We start from the raw sequence: 24,337 nt of genomic DNA, 5'->3' as shown, positions 1-24,337 counted from the left end.
TCAAAACAGCCATTAGTTATTTACCGATATCAGTTATTTAAGTTCAATTGTTTATCAATAGTTGGCGACTGAGACCTTTAATTACACAATTTTTGGCATATGACAACAAAAATTAACAACAAATAAAGGGCAAAAATAAAAAACTACCAATTTCTGCAAGAGAACGGTGTCGCAGCCCTTCAGACCATATGTTATAAAAACAAAAATTATTTTCAATTTCAAATGTTGTAAAGCTTTTTAGTTAGAGTGTTAAATAATGTGGCAGTTTACAAAAGAAAAACAACAGCAAAAATGGGCAATTATGCACGAAAATCTGAAAATTTTGTATAAAAACTCGTAGTAACAAAAGCAAGAAAACCTTCTGTTAAAACAATCGGACACAAAATTAGGTTTTATTATATAAGGATGATGATTTGACCTGTACTTACTGAGAATAAGCAAAATGTTGACTAAAGTAATATAAAAAATTGGCAAGTTCAAAAAATCAGAATTTTCCCTAAAACAAATACATACAATAACATAAGAGACATTAGGTAACAACCGAATGAATAGAAAAGGTACTCCTGCACCTATTAAGGAAGAAATGTAGATCTTTGAGTGGTCAAACTTAAATATCAGACTGCCAAAAGAATAACAATTGAAGGCCAAAGACAAGAATTCAGTTAAATTTTCCTAAAACTCTTCCTCAAAGCCATAAAAACCATTTGGTTCTCGGCAAACAAACTCTATCTACATTCGGCCTCAAATTTAAGTAAAATGGAGTTGTCTTTAACGGAGCAGTGATTAAAAAGTATTGTCAGTAATTAACATTAAAAGAACAAATGCAAAATATTTTGAAAAAAGGCTGCATCAAAATAAAAACCAAAAAGTCTGATTCTAAGAGTCCATGATATTATCGAGCGCTTTTTTGAGATAAGGGAGTCTCAGTTAAGGTTTCTAGGTACTGAGTCTGGCAAATTTAAACAAAGTGGACCAAAAAAAGCATATTTTATGCCATTTTTGATGAAAAAAATTTGAATTTTGAAAATTTTATCAAAAATTTTAGCCAAAAAAAAACTTCAATCAAACAATTCAACAACTGTCTTCTATCTCTAACGGTAACAACAACAATCTGCCGTTAAAAATTTTAACTTATTTCGAATTATATTAGCGAAATTGTGCCAAAAATTGCTGAAAATGTGAACAAAAACAGTCGAATGTTCACAATATTTAAACATCGATAACTCCCTGTAATACACGAAAAGCGGAAAAATCTTTTTATTTTCGCATTCTACGCTGGACGGGCTGTTTAATGATGCCACTCACAAATCTCTACAATGAATATATCGGTCGGCCAAAATTGACTGAACAAAAAAAACAGTTGAGTATATAGTTCCTCCCTCCCCACTAAAGTGGGGGTCGGAACAATTATCCCATTCTGCTCGTGAAACAGCAAAAATCACAAAGTTTATCGAAAAGCTTTGAAAAGTTTATTTTCAATTTTGGTGTCAATTTAACTAATGCCGATAATTGCCTCGTGAAATCCAGAGTTCCAGAAAAAAAGACAGTAAAAGCTTTGACGAACGGTGATTAAGCTTGAGTAAGGATCTGATGCCAACAAGAAATTTTTTTAGTGTCCCTATTTGTGTCTGTGTGTGTGTGCTAGTTTTTATTTTCTAAAAGGAACGAAATCTGAAACTTCCTTTTTCTCTTTTTCGAGAATAAGTATTTTTGAAACTGACTTCCTTTTCTTCAGCAGGGTTTGATTTAGCTGACAACACAGTTTTAGCTGTTCAGCTGGTACACAATTAAACTTAAATAATACCTAGCATAGGTTTCAATAGCACGAAAATTTTGGCATGTTTATTTGGCATAGTGATAAAGATATCATTTAAATTTTTTTAAAAAGTTTTATTTAAATACTTTTATTTGCTGTTCAAAAATTAAAGACTAGAAGTAATGTAAGCGGTGAAGCAAATTTTTTTTATGGAAGGATTTTCATTTGCTTATGCTGAAATTAATGCCGTCATTTCAGCTATTGAGTTTTAAGTCTTGCATTAAGTAGCCCCTTTTCAGAAATGGATGACGAAGCTGAAACTTACAAATTGTGGAGAATCCGCAAGACCATCATGCAGTTGTGCCATGATCGTGGATACCTAGTAACACAAGATGAATTGGACGAAACACTCGAACAGTTCATCGAGAAATTTGGCAATGCACCGAGTCAGAGAAAACCCGCGAGATCAGACCTCATTGTATTGGTTGCCCATAACGACGACCCGACAAATCAGATGTTCGTTTTCTTCCCTGAAGAACCTAAGATTGGAATCAAGACTATTAAGCATTATTGTCAAAGGATGCAAGAAGAAAGTATAACACGTGCAATCATCATTGTTCAAGGTGGTATGACTCCATCAGCTAAAGCTGCATTGACAGATATGGCTCCTAAATACACCCTTGAACAGTTTATGGAATGTGAATTGCTCATTAACATCACTGAACATATGCTTGTGCCTGAACATGTATTGATGACAGCCGAGGAAAAGAAAGAACTGTTGACGAGGTACAAACTGAAGGATCATCAGCTACCCAGAATCCAGATGGGGGATCCGGTCGCGAGGTACTTTGGACTCCAGAGGGGCGATGTTGTGAGAATTATTAGGAAGTCTGAAACTGCTGGAAGATATGTGACTTATAGACTTGTAGTGTGAAGAGAAGTTTTTGATCTTTTTGTTTGTCATTGACTTATTAATTATCTAGAATCAAATGTTTGTTCTGATTTTCTCCCAACTGAATTTAAGATTGGCGGCGTAGTGAAGTGGAGCAAGCAATTATAGAACAAAAATGTGTGCTTTCTCCTGTTTGCATTGCAAATTGCATCATTGTTGAGGTATGACTGGACGGTACGCAGGTATGAAGTAATTGTAGGTAATTTAAAGTGTAACGTCAGCCAACTGATACACAATTGTATTTTTACCTCTAAGTGAAGATGAATTGCTTGAATGCTGAATGAAATCATCTGAGTGTGTTCGACCAAAAATTTCGAACTCTCAGATGAAGTTTGGAGAGCAAATATCATGTGACAGCATTATTTGCACTTTGATTCCAAATGTGACCGTTTTTAACTATGAGTATCTGTAAGCTAGAGAACCCTAAAACCAAAACTGAGTAATCCTGATGCAATACAATACGCGTGTAGAAGATTTCTATCTATATATGGGGTCGAACACTTTTTGAGTTTTGGGTCGTTTTCGCAGCATTCAATTGCCGTTTGGAAAGTGATAGAACGCAGCTTCTTGATACACTTTGCCAGAAGTGGTTTCATTGCTGGCTAGCAAGTTCCTTAAACTTCAGATAGCATAACATATGTTGCTCTTAGGAATTCTCTAGTTCGACCACGTAGTTCAGATGAACTTATTTTCGCACCTCAAAGATTTAAATGAAGACCAGGTAATGTAATTCTGCGATCTACAGAAATGCAAAATAAAGTTTACTTTTTTGCTGTGAAAAAATAATGCAATCATCAGTTGCTTCAATGAGAAATAGAAGTCAGCAAGGCCTATAGACTACCATTTCATCTTCAATAGTCTAAAAAATATTAACGTGAGTTTTTGAGTTATTGGCTGCTTTGCTCAAATTGCATTTTTAGCCCAGAAAACCTGTCATTTTCTATTCTATCTTTGTTTCTTCCGAGAGCAACAATTGAATAGCTCTCCTAAATATCCACATGAGAACTTAAAAACCGAACAAATTAACGAGCATTGAGGTTTCTAAAGCTTCCAGTAACTTAATACGGTACAACAATATTTTCAAAACAAAATTAAGACAGCATTTTACGTTATTTGTTTGTTTTTAATTGCTCTCAAGCGTAGCAATTAATTATGTAGCAGTTATATTAGTCCTGCCATTTTTTTGTGATTTTTGCTTGTCTTATTTTTTGTCTGACCATTTGAGTTTTGTCACCAAAAACGGGATGAACAGGTGAAGCCCATACTTTTCAGGAGACCTAAGTTCATGCTGTTAAGATCGATTCTTATAGAGTTGAATTCCCTCAGTTAGCTGTCCTCCCACACTCAACCCCCCCCCCCCCCCCTCCCCCAGATGCCCACTGCTCATCCCCGTCCACCCTCATACATCTGGAGACTTGGACCCCTCTCGTTCCCCAACCCCGGGCGATTGGCCTCTCACCACAGAATACTCTCCACTCCCTCCCAATGCTAGCCTTCCTGAGCCCCAGCTGGCTGTTACCAAAGCCAACAGCTCTACGGTTGTTAGATAGAAATCTACCCGATGTAATTCTAAGCATCAGAATTCTAAGCAACAAAACCTGACGGAGGAAAAAATCAGGTTTTTTCCTGTTTTTGTCGCTTCCCTCCTTTTCTTATACCGAGCGCCTGAGTTTCAGCATTCGCTCAAAGACATCAATGCAAATAAAAGATCTTTTAAAACCAACATGAAGAGCTGTGGCCATTGAAACTGAAAACTCCAACTAAATTCCCAGATGACTACATTTAAGAAAATAAGAAAAGAATTGCTGCGAAGAGACAGAAAACAAACAAACAACTTTTGTTTCCCTAAAATTGGTCACAACTCAATCCCTTTTAGACTTAAAAACTTTTTAGACTGTAGTTTATCCTTACGACTTTTTAAAATTGAATAAGATTTCAGAATGCATAATTTGCGTGCAAATAATTTGGTTATTCATAAACGTAACTAATAAGCAAAAACGCCAGGACTAAAAAATAATTTTATGGGTTCTTTTGGCATAAGGAAACCGTTTTTTGGATTGCTGAATCTCTAGATGGCAAAACTGTGGTTTTACTTATGGGAATTGCTAATTGTTTGTTGTTCTTCACGGTCTTCATTTAAAAGCAACAAAATATTCTTATTTCCCAAAAATTGACCTAAAAACGGACCGTAAGGGTTAATGGTGTCCTCCCGTTGCATATTTCAATTAATAAATAAATTGTCAGATAATGTTCATGATCATTTGTAAAATTTGATCCCGTAAATAATTTATTTTTCTTTTAGTTTTTCTTGTAGATTACGCAAAAAGGTTTTGTGAAACTCTGAACACATTGAATTAACAATTAACTTTGTTATTACAATTATGTAACAGTCAAGCTAGCAGTTCACCACATTTTCAGTTACACCAGTAGTTCATACCATTTTGAGCTTGAAAAATTGGCCTTTCTGGCACAAAAATTGAGCCCATATTGCGGACGAGTGGCGTAAGAACTTTGTATAAAATGAGATCACTTGACCATCTTTGTCTCAGCTCCTAATGTATGATGATGTGTTCTTAATGTAATGTTTTTCAATAAGATAACACATTGATATGTTTACAGGATGCTGTGAAATAAGTATATTTCATTGCTAGATTGACTTAAAACTCAATTAGCACAATGACCACAATTAGGCAGCTGGAAATTTGGAGCAATTAGTCAAGTTGAATAATTTCTAGCTAACAACTGAAATACGTTTCAAGCAACAGCTTGCTTATTTGGAATAAGACTGCAACTGCAATAAGGTATGTTTCGATTTGAGCATTAAAGACAATTGCCTAACTGCATTTTTTGTGTTTTCCAACTTTAACTCGAAATTAGGACTTGCATATTGATCAACTGTTGGGTGATAAAAACAAGGTTGACGTGCGCGACCCAAGCCAGCTCTTGTCAGATTGACATGGGTCGCGCAACGCAGGTATTAAACCCATTTGGTTAACACTTTGTTCAACTGTGTTAACAGCCATGCACAGCTTGTTGAACAGCTTAAATGAGCTAATTATTTACTAAATGTTAATTATTATTTAATTAATTGATTAATAATTATTCATAATCATTCGGTAAAATGACAATTTTTAACTTTTCATTGTTCATTTTTTTATATTAGTGAAATAACACCTTTCACCTCTGAGTGTTACAGTGAGTAACGGATTAAGAGCGAAGCAGTGGTGCGATTATTCTCTTCCGTATTAGTTATTGATCTTTATTCAACTTTTGCAGATTTTTTTTGTGAAATTCTCAACCCTCCCTGGGTAGATTTACACCCCAATAATAGAAATTTTACGCCTATTTAAGTGGGCATAAGTTTTTGGGCATAATTGGGCATACTGAGCTGAGGTACAGACGGAAATCAGTACGTCCAGATCTTTCCAGGCGGAAAGTGCTTGTATTCAGACCTTCGCGCGTTGGGTCTTGACGTATCCACTGTCACCTCAGCCTGGGTGGTAAAGAAAAAATTGTTCAAGTGGGGGGTGGAAACAAAATTTTAGCATGCGTTAATTCTGTATTTCATCAGTGATGAGAAAACAACGAGTGTGTGTTATTGGAGCTGGTCCATCTGGACTGACAACTTTGAGAGCCCTACAGTGCAATCTGGATCAGGACAATTATGAGGTGGTGTGCTACGAGAGATACGATTCAGTTGGGGGAGTTTGGAACTTCACGTTAGAAAAGCCACTAAAATGCTTTGGATGTTTTTGTTTGGATCACAAAATAAATCTTTTACCACTCCCGTATATTTGCAAAAATATAATCATTTAAAAATTTAATCTAGGAAACTTATTCTCAAAGCTTAACGTGTATTTTACGCACGTTATATTCCATGTCAAATCCGACACTGACCAGGCTCAAGGGTGCTCAAAACCACTTCTTGCGAAAAATTCACAATTTTTCGCAAGATTGAGTAGTCATAAGCCAATTCGGCCTGGCACCTCGTCCTGTGCTATGTCGAATACAACTTAAATAAGTCACCTAGTTGGTTTGTTTTCGGATAACCACAAATCAGAAGTTATGGAAAAAAAGACGAAATTAGAGATAAAAGAGCAGGTCTCGAAGAAGCTAAAATAATTCACGCGATCTAATAACTGGGAACTTTTACCAGAGATACAAGCTTTCGTCAAAAATAACGGGGTTTCTTAAGTAACAACAAGAAATTCAGTATATCGCTTTTGCGTTTGTTTTTCACGGGGACATACCTGCTAAATTTCCCTGATTTCCAGCTGGAGAAATAGTGGTATCCACAAAGAAATTTCATTTTTAGCAGCTAATGAAAAATTCCTGATACAACTACTGGGATTTCCGGGAAAGAAAGCAGTGAGTTACTTGGTTGACCGGGATGTATAAGTGGAAGTCGCCGGGTCTAGGTTAACGACATCATAGAAACATCTGGAAGCATGACAGTGATCTCCGATGGACGACAAGAAAGTTTTATAGGCAACATTTCGCATGGAAGGCAGAGGGAGACTACACTGGTTTCTTGGCCTCAGAATCAGACAATGCAACATAGAGACAATGCTTGAGCGGTTTCAAATGGATTTATGCAAATCCTCAAGGACTCCAGTTGACTTGATTTTGAAACTTCAGGCAGCACAGAAGGGGGACGAAAAAGTGGAGAATAGACGAGGCCAGAAATCATGTTCACAGTCATCATTCTGTGCAGAAAATAGAAAGCGCCTAAAACAAAAAACATGGACATGCGGAAAGTGACTCTTCAGTTATCTTCAAGGTTGAAAATGCTGAACACTTACGTGCGGCTACCTTCTGAACACTTACGGTACACAAAAACGTCTACCTGCGATCTAGCGGGGAAAGCAATTAAGGCGCCTTTTGAATCGGCAGGGCTTTCAAGAAGCAGGCCATAGCTGCTCTCTTGTCATCAGAGGGATTGTATCAGGGTAGGAAATCACCATTTCACAAAGCACTTTACATGAAACAGCTAGCGGACTTTGGTATCCAACAGAAACACCGAATAGTAATTGGGGAAGATAACCAGAGTTGTATTAAACTGTTCCAAAATCCAGTCAAGCACAAGAGGTGAAAACACATCGAGACAAAAATTCACTTCTGTCGGGACAAAGACGTAGGATGGGTCTTTCTCAGTTCACTACGTTCCAGCTGCAAAAATGTTAGCAGACCTCTTCACGAAAATCTCATCCGCATCGAAGGTGGAGAAATTCAGAAACAATTTTGATGGGAGCAGACTCTACGCAGTGAGCTCAAGTCTAATTGGGGTTTCAAGTAAAAGAGCATAAGTTTAAAATCAAAATCCAAATCTTGGAAAGTATGAATATTTCTCTCATCTGTACAACTAATGTGACAATTTTGGAATAAATAATGGGAATTTCAATTATTAAGTTGGTAAAATTAATAGCTGCTGTCTATTGCTTTGTTTATCCTATCAGCGGTAAGTAGATAGACACTATTATTCTACCATTAAACACAATGTAACAGTAGACTCAATTTTCGATTGGCTTCCTTGCTGCCGAGTATAAGTACCTGCTCTTTTCGCGTCACTTGCATTCCTGCGTCGATTCAGGACATTGATCTATTAAATAGACTCCTCCAGTAAATCTCTATTATCTTTGTTATCTATTCTTATTCTCTCTAGAGAAATTAACTTTTTGTATTTAGAGCAAAACGTTTTTCTTCAGCTGGCGAAAGTCCATAACGCAACAGTAGGTTTTTTGGGATAGTCAATATTGTGAACAGAGAGTTACATTATCATTATTGGCAAACCAGATCAACATTAGCGTTATATTAACTGGTGACGCTGTTGAATGAGCTTCCCCCCGTTTTTGCGGCAACATACCAGAAAGTGATGAACTGATAACTCAAATCTTGTCCGAAAGGTTGAAGTGAGTTTTCTAGTCATTGAAATGGCAGAAAAGATAGCGTAAAGCATTGAAAGAAAATGTTAGAAATTAAATCTCAACTAAGCAGAGGTCAAATTGAGCAAAAAATGAACATTAACTCACAGTTGTTATCTCCATTGAGAGGTTATCAGATTTTAAGGCAACGCCGATTGCTTGATTAAATTCAATAGGGCAATTAGCCGTGTGATGCTATTTTTAATCAATTTTCGTTTAGATTACAGTTGCATAACTTATGCCACCTTGCAGCTAATTAGAAGGTTTTTCCGCCACTTAATTCCAGCCACTTTTCGAATGCCAACGGGTAGTTATAAAAAGTTATGTCAACTTTAAGTTATGCAACTTTTGTTGTTGTTGCAACGAGAATTGATCAAATATGGATGCATACAACCGACCAGATAAATGAAATTTCAAACGGTTTCTTAACTTCAGATTTTTTAAGAGGTGAACCTAAGAATTGGACTGAAAGCAATTGCGTTCAAGAGGTAGTTTGGATCAATTTTCTCTCCCCCAGTGTTTTTTATGTCTCTCCATTAAAATTAGTATTACAATGACAGAGTTTAGTTGCTCTACGCTAAATGTTTTGATTTGTGTGTCGTTTCTTCCATAAACAATTTTTGTTTGAAATCGAATAGACAAGAAATTGCCATAAGTTTTTTTTTGTGTTATGTTTTGGCGGTACTTGTCTAAAAAGGTTGAAGTTGTTTCATCTGCGTACGAAAACTGAACTAAAGATGATTAACATTTGATCATTTTTTGAGCAGGTTATAAAATAGAAGGCCTTTATTGTTCCGGCCTATTAGTGGGGGAGGTACTATATGCTCAACTGTTTTTTTTTCGGTCAATTCATCGATACATTCATCAATTTGGTTCAGTCATATAATCAATTTTGCCCAAATGATGAATTCATCGTAGAGTGTTGTGAGGGGTATCAATAAAAAGAGCTCATACAACATAGAACATAGAATTAGAAAGATTTTATTTTCGAAATTCTTGTTTTCTAAATAAAAAATTTGTAATTTTTCACAATTTTTCATCAATTTTGCCGAAATTCTCTCAATTTTTTGTCAATGATTCTATTGGTTTTGCTTATAATCACATAGGTGAGTTGCTGACTCGTGTGATCCAGAAATCTGATCTCAAATTTTTCTCACAAAGTATAATTGGTTTCTCAGTTTTTTTTCTTGTTTTGTTTTATATAATTGGTTTCTCAGTCGTTCTTTTGAAGTCGTATTACATTTTCAGGGGCACTAAAAGTCTCAGTGGAAACCTAAGCGAAATCTGGAGTCACAGTTGAGCGATTTCATTGATTTCAGATGACAGCTAATGGAATTAGTGCATTGAAATATTTAAAAAAAATGATCGAACTTTAAACTCTGCACCTTTGGTTCTTCTTTTTGACAGCCTGTAACTTTGTGTCATTAGTGATGAATCCCATCTACTTCATAATTCAACTTTCTTCAAGCAATTTTTAATCCATTAATATTTTATGTTGCAGATGGTGGTTTTATGGCCCCGACTCAATGTGACTTCATAAAAATGTTTTTAATTTCTTACATTGGTCCTCGCCTGTTATAATTTTTTCCATGTCGGGTATTCCTCTAAAAAGAAGGCCTATTGCAGTTTAAATGCGACCCAAATATTTTATGTTGCAGGTGAGTCTTTTATGGCTCTTACTCAATGTGGCTTCATGAAAATGTTTTTGAGTTCTTTACACTGGACATTGCCTATTGCAATTTTTTGTTTTCCTTATGCCGATTCCTCTAAAAAGAGGGCCTATTGGTGTTCAAACGTAACCCTATTGAACTGTCGTAAACTTTCCAATTGATAACTTCTGCTTTTAATGCCTATACATTCGTGTTTTTGTAAAACTGTTTGTGGAATTTTTAGTTCTGCCTGCATTCATTGTTATTTTGTAGTCTGAAGACTTAGTCTCCTGGGTTTCTATGAAATGACATTTGATTTCACCTAGTTTAGATTTGTTAAAATTCTATTGGTTATTTAATTTAAAAAACCGTTGGTTTTTTAACTTTGCCATTTTAAATCTTGTTTTTGTCAAATTGTAGCATGGTTGTAGTAAACAGAGACTGCATCATCTGTCTAAACAAATTGGTTTTTTATCGTTTTTTCATTAACGGTTTTATGGGTTTGATTTTTCGAATTTTCACAAAATGTTGTTGTTTTCTGGAAAATTGTCTCTTTTTAATTTGTTTTCAATTTTGTTTTCCAATTACAACATTAATAACGTTTCGCAATGGCTTTCACAACGAAAGTGGTTGAACATATATAACCGTTTTAATGGATATCTCTTTTTTTCTAACGGCTTCAATAGCGTTTTTAATCTGAGAGTTTATCTTTTTTTTTGTTTTTGCATATTTTTCGCCTCTTTGTAGTGTTATGACGCATTGTGGATTTTGATATGTCTCATAGACTTTCTGTGGCAAAAGAACCTTTCAAATATTTTCAGGTGATAGCTATTGTTTTTATTTATTTCATATTTATTTGTATTCGGTCATGTAAACTTGTTTTCAAATTTCACACTTGTTGTTAAATTGTTACCCAGTCTCATTATGGACCTGTCACATATGTGTTCTGGAGATGTACAAGTTTTTTTCTGATGTTTTTTTTTCTTTTGATTTCTTGTTCTCATGCTATTTAGACTTTATTTATTAAAAGTCGCCGTGGAGACCTAAACGAAAGCTGGAATCAGCAGTGATTTTTGAACTTTGCCCTTTTAAATCTTATTTCTGTCCAATTTTAGAATTTTAGGATAATTGCATTAAACAGAAGTTGCATCATCTGTCTGGACAAAAAAAATTTATCATTTTTTGATTACGGTTTTATGGCTCTGATTCTTTGAGTTTTCACAAAGGAATTTTAATTTTTGGATATTTGACAATTTTTTATTTTTAAAAAAATTTGTTGCCCAATTACCACATTAATAATAATTCGCAATGGCTTTCAAAATAAAAGTTATGGCTTTCAAAATAAAAGTGACTTTTTGATTTTTGCATGTTTGTCGCTTTTTTGTAGGGTTATGGCGTATTGTGGACATTGATAATTCTCAATGAGTTCTCATGGTAAAAAAATTTATCAAAATTTTTCAGGTGATAGCTATTGCTTTTGTTTACTTCGAATTTAATTTCATTCAGTCATGTAAACATAATTTCAAATTTCGCCTTTTTCGTCCATTTGTTACCTAGTCTCATGGATGACCTGTCTTATATAACTTCTGGAGATGCACAAGTTATTCTTTTTCTGATGCTCTTTTCTTTATCTTTTGATATTATTTTGTAAGTTAATAAGACTTTCGTCTGGTCTTATCAGACGCCATTTTGACTGATTTCTAAAAAATATGTTTTGAATATGGCCGTAACTAATGTTTTTATTGTTTTGTTGTTTTTTTCCGGTAGTCTTATTAATAGTGGTTACCATTGGCTCTCTAATGCGGCTTTATATTTTTCATTTGGTTGTTTGAAACCTTTTTATTGAAACCTTTTTTTTTACTCATTAACCAATTGATTTCGAACAGGATATGTATTTTTGAAAAGTTTCTTTCTCTTCCTCATTTGTTAGACATTTAAGTAGACAAAAATGTGGATGATCGGGTTCGGAACTTTATATGCAAACGCACGTTTCAGAGCCTCCTTGTTTTCGATGTATGCCAAACAGTTGGCCCAATCATTTTATCATTTTTGGGATCTTGTCCGTTTGTGCCCCCCCCCCCAGCTTAGTGGGCGCATATTGTTTGCACCCCCCAGACGCACGTGCCAAATTTTTACTGTGTAATGGCACGTGCTCTGTAACTGGGGGCGCATAAAGTACTTGGGGGCACAAACGGAAAATATCCCATTTTTGTACTCGTTTTAAATATTGGGATCTATTCTGTTTCGGCCCGCAATGTTTCGTATGCCCCCCAATTAAGATTTGTGTATTTTTATATTGCGCGATACTATCTAAATAATAGTGCGTAGGCCTGGGTGTCGTGAAGTTTTTGTGCTCACAAAGCATGAGGGTAGGGGGAACAGAACAGATCCGGTGGTATTTATTTAACAGCCTGCGTACAATTTTTACCGGGCTAGCAGTTAGTTTTTTCAAGATTTAAATTTTTGGTCGAGTAAAACGCTGAAAAATCACTCTGAAAACCACAAATATTACAAAAAATAACCACACGTCTTGTAAGAATTGACCACTAGTGTAAAATTTTTCCCTGTGGAACCTCGACCCGAACTTTTGAATGAAAACTTATATTGAAGAGTTTTTATCAGCTCAAAAAAATCTCATTCTTTTTTCCATTCGATATGTAGAAGAACCAATTTTTCCAGGGGCGTGGAAGGCATAGAAGAGGACGGGATTGAAGTGCACTCTGGCATGTACCACAACCTCATCAGCAATGGGGCCAAACAGCTGATCGAGTTGCCAGAGCTTCTCTTCCCGCTGGATGTCTCCAACGTCACTGGATTTCCGTTCTATCCGGACAGACCATACTTGCTGAACTATCTGAAAGAATATGCTGACAAATTCGATCTGCACAAATATATAACATTCAGGCAGCTCTGTTTTATTCCTCGAATCCACTTAATTTTCCAAGCTATTTTATGGCACTGGTTTTAAATGTAAAACACCCGACACGCAAATCCGATGTTTCAGGTCTATTCACAGCTAAAAAATGTACGAAATGCGGTGAATAAGCGGCTGGTTGATGAAAACAAAAAAAAAACAAATGCGGCGAGGAAAAAACAAAAAACTTCTCATGAATGTTGAAGTTATTATTTCGTCCGAAGAATAAAAAATTGTATTAATACCATTAATACATTTAGAGTTGTCTAAAGTGTTAATTCCGAATTTGTTATAATCCAAAGGTATTCGGTTGAATCTTTCGAACGGAAACAAACACTCATGAAAGGATATGCAGATACGAAATTTAAGATAATATCGGAAGGTTATTTGTATAAACCAGTAATATCTAACAAAAACCCTTCTTACCGCTTATGATACGGGAAGCTCTACACATCACAGTTTCAGCGGTTCAAAATATGTCTGCATAATACATTTTTGCCATTCGCTTTCGTTATTGTATATCCGCTTTATTACTACCTTTCGAGATCATTAAATAATTGTTAAGCTTTTTTAATAGTTTTTCGATATCAAATTAGATTGGGTTTACTACGGATCACCCTATACGGGATCTCTTTATGCAGAGCAGTTTTCGTGATACTACTCACCCGTTGAAGTGAACTTGTATTTTAAGTAATTTTAAATACAAGATGCAAAAACCAAGAACTCACAGATCAAAAATAATTTTTAATTCAAGACACACTAACAATTTAGTTGCCGCTCAAAAATATTTGAGTACAAGACATAGTAACACGTTATTTACTGCTCAAAATTGGTTTAATTTTCAAAATTTTTCCTTAGTTATGAAAAGAAATTTATATGCGGGTTTTTTATTATTGTTGTTTTATTTTTTTTCACTTGACTTTCTGTAGTTATGTTAGTTTCTATCGCAATAAAAAGTGGATAAAAGTGAGCAAACATTGGAAATGATTTGTCATTTCCCTCATACGCCTTTTTCAAGCTGAGGTTTTTCCTCTCCCTTACAAGCTTAGATTCAACAATTTTTAAATATTTGTCAAAGATAAACGCCGCTTGTATGATGTCTTTGATACTAAAGTAAGAACAGAAATGATATAAACTGATATAAATTTCAGCAAAAAATGCGACGCTTGACGTGCCAACAAAATTTGTCTAGCATAAAACTCTGAGGAATAAAACCGGGCAACGTAAGTACATGGGTCGATAACGTGTCATACGACAAAAAGTTGTCCAAATTTCAAGTAAAAACAATAAATCTGCCGACAAAAGAGGAATCGGAAGAGACTTTCGACTATGTGATAGTAGCTTCCGGTCACTTCAACTATCCTAACTATGTGTCGTATCCTGGACAGGACACATTTCCAGGGCTCATAATCCACTCTAAACAGTTCATGGATGCATCGCGATATTCAGGTACCAGTGATGTTTGATGCTTGAAAGTATATATGTCCAATAATAGTTGATAACGTTGAAAACAGTTGCGCATCAGTAAGGTCAAATACATTACAACGCCTTTCTCCTTGTTTATTTCATTACCTTTACGTAGATTTTAATTTTTTACGACCTTTTATCAGTTTAGCCAAGAGTAAATGTGATTGCTTCAAAGTACATACTTCCAGTACTTCAAAGTAGTGCTTCAAACTAAATATGGCTAAAGAGAAGGTGAATGGAAGAATGAGATCCCTGATGAGGTACTCGGTCGAAAAGAGGTATGGGTCAGACGTCCTTGGGTCGCAGACAGGAGGTCTATACCGAAAGTGAATTATGCACATAAATTGGCCACCCTAAGTTAGACCAAACGGAGCCAAGCAATAATTTGGTCCAACCGAACAGAAATTGGTCACCGTGGGTCAGACCATGCAGAGCGACACACGACTCTGGGCCGGACGAAACAAACCCAGACCCTGTGCCATATTGAACAGACTGTGGCTAAATTGGACCAAACCGAAGAGACCCCCAGCAGGATAGTGAGCCAGACCTCGAGACAGATTAAACGGGCTCTGGCCACCCTGGGATTGACAGATACAAGTCAGACCCCCAGAATAGACAGACTGAAACATGTAGAAGCAAACACATACATGCCTCAGCAATAAATAGTTTCCGCATTTCAGTTTTGGGCTTTTTGATTAAAGTTTCAATTATTTTGATTGAAGCTTAATAAGCAAGCCCTCTTTGTTTAAATATAAGGCGTAACCTTTTTTGGATCTTTTCCGTTTGTGCCCCCCTCCCCCCCAAGCTTAGTGGGCGCATATTATTTGCCCCCCCCCCCCCCACAGACGCACGTGCCTTATTGTTCCGACCCCTCTTGAGGGGGGAGGAACTATATACTCAACTGGGTTTTTTTTTGTTCAGTCAATTTTGGCCGATCGATATATTCATCGTAGAGAGTTGAAACTAGTATCATTAGAAAACTTGTCCAGCGTAGAATATGAAAATAAAAAGATTTTTGTGATTTTCGTTTTTGACAGGGAGATATCGTGGTTTAAACTTTCGAGAAAATAGAGTGAATTCCGTTGATTTCATTCACCTTTTTTCGGAGTTTTAGACTAAAATTTCGCCATTTTTGATAAAATTTAAAAAAATTTTTCATGAAAATGTTGTTGATTTTGCGTTTAAAGACAAAATACATTGTCGGCTATTTTCATAGAATTTTTTTGTCTCAAATTCCCTCTGAAAATTTCACAAAATTCAGACTTTTTCATCAAAAACAGCACGAAATAAGTTTCTTTAATCCACTCTGCTTAAATATGCAGGATGTGCACACCCAAACACCACTAACACAATCTTTGTAGACTGAAAAGGGGGCTAATTCCACTTCAACTTCGGATGAGAGTGCTCTGTAAATAAAATTTTGCCGTTCTTTGCTAACTTTATTCGTTAATTATCAAAAACGCAGCATTTACTTTTGATTTTTTAACAAACAAAATATCTATATCAATGACATTCCTAAAATTAAATATTCCTATTGGACAATCAACATTAGCGGGACTAGTTCTGTACCAATCTTGGATCGTTACAATCCAAAAATAATTTGGATTGTCATCAGTCGGTTTTTTTATAAAAAAAAATTCGATCTTTTTTATATTAATTAAATAACAGAACATTTCAAATCAAAGCTCACTAGTGATAGGTCCTATTGGCCTCCTAATTAGCTCGAAAATATTTTTTCAAGTGATTACTTGAAAGCTTAAGGTCGTTTTGACTTTGAAAATATTTGATTTTTAATTAAAAAATGACTTATTGAACTTTGCCTCCACTTTTCACTTACTTTGGTTAACTTGTAGCTTAGTGTCAGCAATCAGTGAGTGCTCTTTCTTTCTACTGACTTCAAATTGAGTGTTTATTGCAGTTTTACGCCCCAAGTTATGGTGTTCTGGCTTTGATACCACTAGATTTCACAAATTTTTTTAAAAAATTTTAGGTATTTGCCCATTTTTCATGTTTTCTAATTTTGTCAAATTATCACGTTATTGTCAGTTCATATATCACATTTTTCGCGTTCAAAATAACGAACAATTGATAATATTTAAATCCTTAAGGATATAGATTGTGGTTCTATACCGCTTTGACAATACTTTCTCGAAGAATTTAATTGATTTTTTCAATTTTGTGTTTAACTGTCGTTTTTATTTTGTCTTTTTTGTCGTATTTCATGTACAAGGACCCGGTTTGATTGGCTTTTCCTGGAAGAGTAGATGACCCGACGTTCTAATATTAGAAGATAGATAATGGCTTTCATGACTTTGAAAACAATTGTTTTCCAAAATGAAAAAAAAACATTTCATTTTCGCAATTTTGTTCCTTTTATTGTCTGTTTGTTACCTGGTCTCGTTAATTTAAAGTTAAAGATGACATTATTTTTGTCAAGGGAAGGTGTCAAAAGGGATTGGTGTCAAAAAAATCTATTGTTTTTAAAGAATTCGTTATGAATTTACAGGATTCGATACGGTTTTATCACAAAAAAAAAGTGAATTAATTTTATATTTTTGTCATATTTGACGTTCTTTTTGTAGACGTAAGACATGTTCTGTATAATTGCGGGTCTCATGGGCTTCTTTTGGATGAATAAACGAACCTATTCATTTTTTTTCATTTTGTAATTATTGGCTTTCATGTCTTTGGAAATAAATATTTTCGAAAAAAAAGTTCTACATAGTCTTGCTTTTTTTCTATTTATTAAAGTTTTATTAATGAGAAGTCAAGTAATACATTGTAAGGGAGGTGTCAAAAGGGATTGTTGTCACAAAATCTAATGTTTTAAGAGAATTCGTTATGAATTTACTGGCTTCCACACGGGTTGACGTTTTTTTTTTGTAGACTTTTTGACGTTTTTTGACGTTTTTTTTGACGTTTTTTTTGTAGACGTTTTTTTTGTAGACTTAAGACATATTCTGGATAATTGCGGGTCTCAAGGGCTTCTTTTGGAGGAATGGACAAACCTATTCAACTTTTTCATTTTATAATTAATGGCTTTCATGTCTTTGGAAAAAAAATTTTTCGAAAGAAAACAAGTTTTACATAATTTTGCATTTTTTTTTCTTTTTTGTCTAATTGTTGCATTAATGAGCGGCCACATAATACAGTATTGGTGTTCGACGAAGGTGCAACCGAACATATTTTGGGGGCCAATGTATGGCCTTACGGCTTCCAAAGCATTTTCTGGCAAGTTTTAATTGATTTTTACTTTGTTGTCTATTTGTTGTTCTTTTTGTAACTACATAAAAAAATGAATACCAAGAGTTCTTAATTCCCTTCTATAGAAGCATTGGTAATTGTAAACCTATGGGATATTTTAGTTGATTCCTAATGGTTTTCATTAATATCGGCATATCTCATCAATCTAATGCATCATTTTTTACTCCACTGAGTTATTTGCTTTGGAGGCTATCTTTTCGTTCACACACGTTTTTTTTGAAAAATTTTTGAATTTTTTGTGTTTTCTATCTGTTCCTCATTTGGTAGACAATTATGCCAAAATTGTGGATGAGCGGGGTCGGAACCTTATGTGCGATCGCACATTACCGAGCCGCCTTGTTTTTACATATTGATTCACTATGTAATGCGCGTGCTTTGTAACTGGTGGCGCGGGCGAATAACGTGCTGGGGGGCTGGGGAGGGGGGGGGGGGGTGCGTAAACGGAGGAGATCCTCTTAATTAGTTAATCTATATCTAGACGGATATCTATAATTTCCCACACTAATAAGGGAAGTAATGGTTAAGTGACTCTGCTTGAAGTCACTGAGAATTTCTGGCGCTTATTATTCAGTCAGAATTTCGAAGTGCCTTCTGCAGAGTCACTTAACCATGCTTAAAACACGAAACGCGCACGTTTGGCTAAGAAGCAACTTCTGGCATTTTAACTTCTGGCACTGCAGACTTTCGGCATTTTAAAATGTGCACGTCAGTTTTTTAAGTACATGGCTGTTTAATTTTGTTATTTTGAAATCAGTTATTAAAGTATAGAAGCTGCTGTTACTGCAGATCGAGACCACGACGCTTAAATCTCAAGACACACAATTGTTTGATGTAAGAAAATAGCACGTGCGCCTGAGGGCGTAGAAGTTATCGTCCACCAAGCCTAAGCTGCGGTGGGGAGTGGGAGGGTGGGGCGATGGATTACTCGTGAATCATTCATTTTGGGTTAAATGTGTTTAGGGAAGCGCATTTTGTTGGTGGGTGCTGCGTACTCGGCAGAGGATATTGCAACACAGAGTATGGCTGCGGGTGCTGTTTATGTCACCATCAGCTACAGATCCAGACCCATGGGTGCCAACTGGCCTAAGGGCATAGATGAGAGACCTCTGCTGGAGAAGATTGACAAACAAACTGTTAGGTTAGTTCACAACAGGTTTCCATGAAAAAGTACTTGTCAAAAATAATGAAGCATTTACTAAAAAGGTTAGGTCATGTTAACCCGGCCCTAATGGCAAACCAATATCAGTACTGGGCACGTCTAATTGCAAGTCTTATATCAGTACTATATCAGTATGATCATATCACTTTTTACACTTGTCAATCTAAATGCAAGTCATTGTCACGATGTGCACGTCTAAATGTAAGTCTTGTCTAAGACGTGCACGTCTAAGTGCAAGTTTTTGCCCCGACTTGAAAGTCTACATCCAAGTATTGGCAATTCAAAATAGGTCCGAAAAACGCTAAAATAAGCCGAACAATGTCAAAAATATGTCCGGAAAACGTTAAAATCAGCCGAAAAATTGTCGAAAATAGGATTGGAAAAAACCAAAATCAGCCGAAGAATTGTCGAAAGAAAGCCAACAGGAACTCAAAAAAAACTTAAGCAAAACCTTTTGCTTTGTCAACAGTTTTCTTCTAAATTCAGGTTTAAAACGCTCTTATAACACTGAATTGGCCTCCAGCGGCCAAAAAATTACAAAAACAACCTCAAACGTGTTTTCCTATACCAAAGAAATATAAAATAGAGGCACCATAACCAAAATATAATGACATCAGAACTGTTTTTCGTCTTTGACCTAAAACAAGACTAATGATGCTGTTAAATTTACTAAAATGATATATAAGAATTTAACATAACTAAAATACAAAAACGTGCTGTTTTATAATATGTGCTGATCAAAAGCAATTCAAAATTTGTAAAATTTGATAAACAGAAATTAATACCAAAAACTGTCATTTAAAAAGAAAGTCGAGTAATTTAAGACGTACATTTAAGTTAATATGACAAACATGAATCAATTTTAATCAAAAAAGAGTAATCGTAACATGCGAGAGACGTAAACTTTGCTGAAAACGATTAAGTTATTTGCCAAAAATTTTTCCAAAATTCTAACCTTGAGGCTCATATAAAAATCTTATAGAAGCTGCGCAACAAATATATAAAACTGTGATGGTTTCAATGAAACATCAAGAAACTTAGAAGTTTTATTAAAGTTTCAAAGAACGAAAGAAGAACTTACCTGACGAACTTTATTGGTGTGTCGATAAGTAATGGCTACAAAACTAAACTCAATTCTAATTTTGTTTTGGCGCTATCATTATCTTATTGACCTATCAATCATATGTCAGAAGTAAATTCTCCCACCAACAGAAACCTGATTCTAACATCCACCGACCTCCAACTAATGAACTCGATTGTACCCAAGCCACATATGATTCTCATGAAATGTTGATGAAAATAGAAAATCACCTCCGGGATTCGGAGTTAAGATCTATTCACATGCCAATCATGTAAAATATTTTTAGCTAATCTAAATTTTCTCTGTATATTTTCGCATAGATAACCACTATAAATACAAGCTAATTTTTGTATATTTTCAGTTCAAAATTTAATTTAAAATTCAACTTATTGAATTCTTTGACCCGTGTTATCGACCACGACAATGGTGTCCAGACCAGCTACAGACAGACAAATTTTGGATCTACAGAATGCAGAATCAGCTACTGCGTGGATTATGTCTTTTGTGGCGAAATGTCGCGCAGAGAAGAAAGAGGACAAGGTCAACACCGATGGTACTGTACAGGACCTACAGGTAACCAATCTCTTTCTTAGTATGTGCGGGCAAGATGTAATTATTAAACTTAGGAGCTTAATGAGTCCTAGGAATTTGATAGACACTCCGTATAAAGACATCAGATTGGCAATTCAAAATTATATTTCTCCTAAAGAGAGAGTAGTAACGGCAGAAAGGGCTAAATTTCTGTCCGTAATCCAAGGTGTAGGGGAGTCAGACGACGACTTCCTAGCACGTCTTAGAGAAGAAGCACGCTATTGTGACTTCAAAAAATTGAAAACAGCGGCCAACCCCGAAGAGGAGTTGGTAAAAATAAAGTTTATCTCAGGTTTGAGGGACCCTGAAGCAAAACTTAGACTACTAGACGGTATTAAAGCAAAACCCGCAATGTCGGTTACTGAAATGACCGAGAGCTTACAGTTCAGAAGTCAAGCAATGGCTTTTGCAAGTCCTTCATCAGGTAATAAGCCCTTTACGGTGAAAGAAGAAGTTGGGTTCAACTTCAAAAAGACCTTTCGAAAACCAAATGAAAAAATTACGGCTAATATAAACAGCAACATGTGCACTAGGTGTGGAGGTGAGCCACACTCTAGTAGACCTTGTTCAGCGCTAAGTAAGAAATGCAACACCTGTGAAGAGGTGGGACACTTCTCAAAAATGTGTAGAAGCAGACCCCAACCAAATTCAGGTAAGTACAATAAACAGAATAACTTTTGCGAAGAAGAAAATGTTTCTTCAGAGCAAGCATCTCCAGCATCGGAGATGGGAATGTTTTATAGCAAAGAACAAATCTTTAGCATGTCTGTGACATGGGAATATATCTCAATAAATGACTGCAAAGTAAAAATGCAAGTAGACACAGGTGCAGATAGCACAGTGATCTCATCAAAAAATATGGACTGAGCTTGGTAAACCTCAGTTGGATGGTAAGATAAGACATCTTGAAGCTTATGATGGTCATCAATTAACGCTTCTGGGATCACTTACTTGTGACGTTGAATGGAACGGAAGCAGGCTCACTCAAAAACAACTTGCAGTTGTGCAGTCTGATAAAGAATTTGGACTACTTGGTAGAGACCTTCTACCCAAGCACGGCGTGAACAACATAACAGCCGAGCAACTACCAGCTGTGGAGGGTTACAAAACTCATGTGAAGCTGATACCAGGAACACAGCCGATGTTCTGCAAAGCCAGAAAAATACCTCTACCTCTTCAAGACAAGGTCACAGAGAAGCTGGAACAAATGGTCAGAGAAGGCATTCTTGAACCGGTACAGCCAGGAGGAGTCACTAATGGATCTCAAGTGGTGTGGCAGAGAAAGAAGAGTGGAGAACTGAGACTTTGCGTGGACTTGAAAGTGCATATCAATGGCAAGGTCTTGGATGAGGACTACCCAATACCAGACATGGAGACGATCTTCCATAACCTACATGGGGCCTCATACTTTGGCAAAATTGACCTCTCAGATGCCTACTATCAAATTGAACTTGACGAAGAAGCAAAATATATATGCACAATCAACACATCTCAGGGACTGTTCAAGATGTGCCGGCTACCTCAGGGATTGAAAAACTCTTCTTCAATCTTCCAGAAATGCATAGAATCAACACTCAAAGGAATCAAAGGTGTTGTGATCTTTCAAGACGATGTGTTGGTGTATGGAACTACCAAGGAGCAGTTCGACAAGAGAATGCTTGCAGTCAAGAGTCGATTACGTGAGAAAAATTTCACTATTAATGAGAAAAAGTCTAACTCAAAACCAGTCGATAGCGTTAGCTTTTTGGGATACTCCATTTCAAAAGAGGGAATAGCACCAGATCCCAAACATGTTGAAAAAATAAAAAATGCAAAAGCACCAACTAACAATAAACAACTGGAATCGTTTGTTGGGCTAGCTAATTTTTACGGAAGAATGATTCCTGATTTTGCAACAAAAATGCTACCCTTAAATAACATGAGAAATAGCGATTTCTCATGGGGCAAAATGCAACAAAAAGCCTTTGAAGACATAAAAAATGAATTATGTGCTAACCCACTAGTACAGCCATATAGTCTACAAAAAGAAGCAACAGTTACTACTGACGCCTCTGAAAAAGCCATTGGCGGGTTTCTTTCGCAAGAAGGACATCCACTCATATATGTATCGAGAAAATTGACTCCAGCGGAGCAAAACTACTCGAACATAGAGCGGGAAGCACTGGCAATTGTCTTTGTGGTCACAAGGTTGAAGCAATTCCATCTTGGAAGAAGATTTACCCTACAGACTGACCACAAACCACTCAAATATCTCTTTGCACCAGACGAGGAGATCCCGAAGACAGCATCAGCGAGAATCACAAGATGGGCAATAGCTCTAATGGGTTTCGACTAAGTACACTCCAGGGGAGCAGATACCCCATGCAGATGATTTGAGCAGAATGGATTTTGACTAAGACGAATCTGACAACGATCGAGTGTGCTTCGCTATCAATAACATCTACTTCGCCCACAGTGATTTGGTGACCCAAGCAGAAATCAAAACTGAACTTTGATTAAACAGACTCTTCCAGGACATTATGAAACGAATCAAAAGCGGCAATTGGAAACAATGTTCAGAAGCGGAAAAAGGATTCGAACAACAGAAAGATGCACTTACTTTACATATTGGAATCATCTTCAGAGGTGTTGTTCCTTTCATTCCATCCAAACTACGACACTTGGTTTTGGCAAAAGCGCATGAGACACATCCCGGAAAGAATGCAACTGAGGCATCAGTCAGAATGATAGCATGGTGGCCTGGCATTACCCAAGACGTTCAACACTTTGTTAGTAAATGTAAGAATTTTCAATTGAACAGGCCTAGCCTGGGAAAAACAGTCTCTACATTGCCAGAAGCCGACGTTTGGGAACGGCTCCACATGGACTGGGGTTATGTTGAGGACCAAGGTAATATATTAGTAATTGCTGACGCGGGTTCTGGTTAGATAGAAGCCTTCCCCGTGGGAAATAGAACATCAGAAACAGTTAAAATACATCTTAGTCAAATCTTTGCAAGATTCAGAATACCAAAAACTTTAGTTTCTGATAATGGTCCTGAATTTATAAGTGGTGACCTTAAACAGTGGTGTGAATCACTGGGAATTAAGAAAATAGAATCACCCGTCTATCATTCAAGAGCTAATGGAATAGCTGAAAGAGCAGTTCAGACAGTGAAGCGGGCACTTCAAGCGTGGAGTCCAAACCTTAATGTGTCATTTGGAGCATTCCTGCAAAGGGCACTGATGACACATCGCAACACTTCAAAGACGAGGAGAAAAACTCCAGTTGAATTCTTGTTGGGACGCAGAGTGAGACTACCAGCAATAGCAGATTTCGAATTGTGCGAACCCATTCTATTCAAGGCCAACGAGAACACAAAGACAGTTCCTGCTACCTTCATCATCAGGAAGGGCTTGAACACATCTTTCATACAGCCCGAAAACTCCGCACGGACTATTCTAGTGAGCGACAACCAAATTGCGAGACTAGACGAGGACAATGTGAAAACTGAACCAGCAGTGGAGGAGACCACATCTCAATCAGAACCACAACCTCAGAACACAGATATGGGACCTTCACATCAAGATGAAGCTTCTGCAGC

General features: G+C 36.3%; 2 protein-coding genes across 2 annotated transcripts in view; both read left to right on the top strand.

The window, feature by feature from the left end:
• Positions 1-2,045: 2,045 nt before the first annotated feature.
• Positions 2,046-2,758, top strand: LOC142349031 (DNA-directed RNA polymerases I, II, and III subunit RPABC1-like). Its single transcript, XM_075400442.1, has one exon. It carries the CDS (start codon positions 2,058-2,060, stop codon positions 2,688-2,690), a length of 633 nt encoding a protein of 210 aa, XP_075256557.1. The 5' UTR covers positions 2,046-2,057; the 3' UTR covers positions 2,691-2,758.
• A 2,530-nt stretch (positions 2,759-5,288) lies between these two features.
• The window catches only part of LOC142349678 (trimethylamine monooxygenase-like), a 34,453-nt gene continuing 15,404 nt past the window's right edge, over positions 5,289-24,337 (top strand). The window contains exons 1-5 of the mRNA XM_075401401.1: positions 5,289-5,509; positions 6,280-6,427; positions 12,958-13,182; positions 14,421-14,641; positions 18,884-19,061. Of these exons, the coding sequence (XP_075257516.1) occupies positions 6,282-6,427; positions 12,958-13,182; positions 14,421-14,641; positions 18,884-19,061 (770 nt within the window). The 5' untranslated portion in view covers positions 5,289-5,509; positions 6,280-6,281. The remainder of the gene's footprint in view (positions 5,510-6,279; positions 6,428-12,957; positions 13,183-14,420; positions 14,642-18,883; positions 19,062-24,337) is intronic.

Source organism: Convolutriloba macropyga, chromosome 11 (assembly GCF_964194025.1).
Source record: "Convolutriloba macropyga chromosome 11, txConMacr16.3, whole genome shotgun sequence".
In the NCBI taxonomy this organism is placed as follows: Eukaryota; Metazoa; Xenacoelomorpha; order Acoela; family Convolutidae; genus Convolutriloba; species Convolutriloba macropyga.
The sequence above is the reverse complement of the archived record's forward strand: the minus strand, read 5'-3'. Positions and strand labels throughout refer to the sequence as shown.

What these genes read in the sequence shown, in the direction of transcription:
- LOC142349031 (XM_075400442.1), top strand. Translation starts at nt 2,058, where the DNA reads ATGGATGACGAAGCTGAAACTTACAAATTGTGGAGAATCCGCAAGACC.